Below are 3,406 nucleotides of genomic sequence, written 5' to 3'. Positions count from 1 at the left end.
TTTCATTTACAATAATGGTAATTATCAACAGAAAATTATTGTATTTCATTTACAATAATGGTAATTATCAACAGAAAATTATTGTATTTCATTTACAATAATGGTAATTATCAACAGAAAATTATTGTATTTCATTTTAAAATGAATTATCAAATTAGTTATCTTTGCAAACTTACACGAAATGTTCCAACTCAGTTATGTTACAGATGGTAGAAATGAAAAATAAATAATATTATACTCCATTAACACTTATGTTACAGAAACTTATACAACTGATGTTGTAGAACTTGTGCATATAAAAGCAGTGAATAAATCAGTAGAAAAATGCAAAGGTGATAAAATAAAATAAAAACGTCAACTTTAAAAGCTATGGTAATAATTTATCAACTTGGTGACGTTTCGATCAAATGCTCTTTTTTCAAGCCAGAAACATGCCTGTCGGTTGATAAAAATTACAGGAATGGCTTGTTTCTGGCTTGAAAAAGAGCGTTTGCTCGACATTCTGCCAAGTTAATAAATTACTACCATAGTTTTCAAAGGTGATTTTTTTTCTCTAAAAGTCTAATTTATAAAAGCAGTGGCCATTTACTTGTAGGTTCTTTATATCACATTTAAACAAAATAAATGTGGTGTCTTCTGACAACACAGATATATTTCCAAATAGATTTTTTTCACAAAGTAATCAAGAACTTAGCTATGATCATCAAATATGTATAAACAACACTTGATGGGGTGTTATCAATGAGTTATCTTTATATTTTGGAATAACACGAGAGGACCTGCACTTTGTAGTTAAATATGTATACGATGTTCACACGTGTAAAGCTATTTTAAAAGTATTCTTACACTACTTTATTAAGACATTAACATTACGTTAATTATAAAACACGATCTGAAACACGGCATGGCATTCATAGGTTAGTAGTATGTTTCAAGTAACATTTGATTTTGCTAACCTTATGTCATTTGTCTCGACAATGTCAGTAAATAATGAACATTTTATCTTTCTTCAGAAGTATTTTTTTGTTTTGAATTTCGCACAAAGCTACACGAGGGCTATCTTCACTAGCTGTCCCTAATTTAGCAGTGAAAGACTAGAGGGAAGGCAGCTAGTCATCACTACCCACTGTCAACTCTAGGGCTACTCTTTTACCAACGAATAGTGGGATTGACTGTCACATTATAATGCCTCCATGGCTGAAACGGCGAGCATGTTTGGTTGGATGGTGATTTGAACCCGTGATCCTCAGCTTGTGAAGCAAGTGCTCTAACCACCTGGCCCTTTAGAAGTATTAAGAACAATACTAATGTGGTAACATGTACGTAATCACAAATAACACCTCCAGAGCCAGTCTTATCACACTCTTCAAAACCGAAGCTGTCCACCTTCCTCAATTGCAAGTGTTTACACAAAAAAATGAAAAATGAGCTACTAAATACACGATTCATTCAATATTGTTTAAAACAAATGTTTAAAATCAGTTGATTAGGTTACCAACTTCCTTGCCCTTCTTTTACACTTAAGTTCTAAATTACTACAATAAACGAGTTTGTTGTTAAGCACAGAACTACACAACGGGCTATCTGTGTCCACCATAGGTACCAAAACCCAACTTTTAGCATTATAAGTTCACAGACTTACCACTGAATCATAGGGAGGGGTCACAATAAATGTGATAATCACAATAATTATACGAGAATAACATCACTTGTACTAAATTAATATAAAATATTGGAAAAAAAAAAAAGGTAAACATCACTAGTCTTTAAGAACAAGATGAAAAATCCCACATAAAAATACTTTATTGTGTTAATATTACAACTTGTAAGGAAAGTAAAATAACATGATTGTTACATTTTGTGATTAATAACACTTGAAATATACATTCTTCAAAGAAATATTTTAAACTAATGAAAATAAAAAAACTTCATTATGCAACAACAGATAAAATAAATTCATTTACTACTTTTATTTACTAATTCATTTACTTATTTTATTTACTACTTTTATTTACTAATTCATTTACTATTTTATTTACTAATTTATTTACTAATTTTATTTACTTATTTTATTTACTAATTTTATTTACTGATTCATTTACTAATTTTATTTACTAATTTTATTTACTGATTCATTTACTAATTTTATTTACCAATTTTATTTACTAATTTATTTACTAATTTTATTCTTTCGATGAGATGTTTCTTTCAATGACTAAACAGAGGTTAAAATGTGTACCACAATGTAACATCCCCCAGAGGGCGCTAAGCATTATTTTACTTATTTATTATTTGTTGATTTGTTTTTTAGGATGCAAAATTGATTTTTTTGTGCATAATGAAAATACTAGTAAGATCATACATATTCTGTTATATTGAATGTTCATGAACTTTTATTGAAAATTTATCTGATGATGCTAAAACCTACATCATATTGTGGAATCCATTATTACACATAAAATGTGATGTACATTTTTAGAAAACAGTTTGTGGTTCTGAAGCCCTCTGGCATTTACATGTAGAAATTCAACTGCAAAAAATTAAATTTCCAACCGCACATTGAACTTTTAGAAGTACACAAAACTGTCTGTGCTACACGTTAATACAGCCCCTGACAAACAAGAAAAACTCCAAAGGAACCACTCACTCGTGGGAGATACAAGTGTCATTAAACTTAAATATTACAAGACGTAGTGTTAGTTTATTTCGTATAAATGATGGAAAATCATGATTTCGCAGTTTTGGAATTATTCAATGTCAAACTTGATTTGCAAAGTGACTAATAACAAAATATTGCATCAATTAAGACTTCGTGTAATATTACAAGCTGGCCAGCCTCGTCAACATTGATATTTAGGAATAGTTTTTTTTAATTAAAGTCTGTATGAGACCATTTTATATGACATCTCTTCCATTGTCACCTTCAATTCTACCATTTTTAATAATCAGTTTAATCTTTTGTCACATGAATTTTAACATACCCAATAAACATATTGTTAGAAATGTTGTCAAGGTGACCTCTGAACTTCAACCACGGTCCAGCAGCACTAATGTGGTCAGTTGTACACTTGCCTTTAACCTGTAAGACAGATGACATGATAATCAAATATTTACAACATGTATTCTTACTTAACGTAATAGATACTTCCAAAAAAAATAATTAAATAAAATATATTATTCTCTTGTTGATGTATACTTGAACAATAGCAAAGTTCATGGACTTTCAAAAATGGAATGAACCAGTTAACTCAAAACACCAATTATTGATGAACCAGTTAACTCAAAACACCAGTTATTAATGAACCAGTTAACTCAAAACACCAATTATTAATGAACCAGTTAACTCAAAACACCAATTATTAATGAACCAGTTAACTCAAAACACCAGTTATTGATGAACCAGTTA

The 3,406-nt window shown here is 29.6% G+C and overlaps 1 protein-coding gene across 1 annotated transcript in view; it reads right to left on the bottom strand.

The window, feature by feature from the left end:
• The window catches only part of LOC106475572 (aconitate hydratase, mitochondrial-like), a gene marked incomplete at its 5' end in the record, with an annotated part of 19,630 nt that overhangs the window by 6,601 nt on the left and 9,623 nt on the right, over positions 1–3,406 (bottom strand). The window contains one exon of the mRNA XM_013936251.2: positions 2,982–3,079. Within this exon, the coding sequence (XP_013791705.2) occupies positions 2,982–3,079 (98 nt within the window). The remainder of the gene's footprint in view (positions 1–2,981; positions 3,080–3,406) is intronic.

The sequence above is a fragment of the Limulus polyphemus genome, unplaced genomic scaffold, assembly GCF_000517525.1.
Source record: "Limulus polyphemus unplaced genomic scaffold, Limulus_polyphemus-2.1.2 Scaffold8821, whole genome shotgun sequence".
Lineage (NCBI taxonomy): Eukaryota > Metazoa > Arthropoda > Merostomata > Xiphosura > Limulidae > Limulus > Limulus polyphemus.
This window is presented reverse-complemented; position numbering and strand designations above follow the sequence as displayed.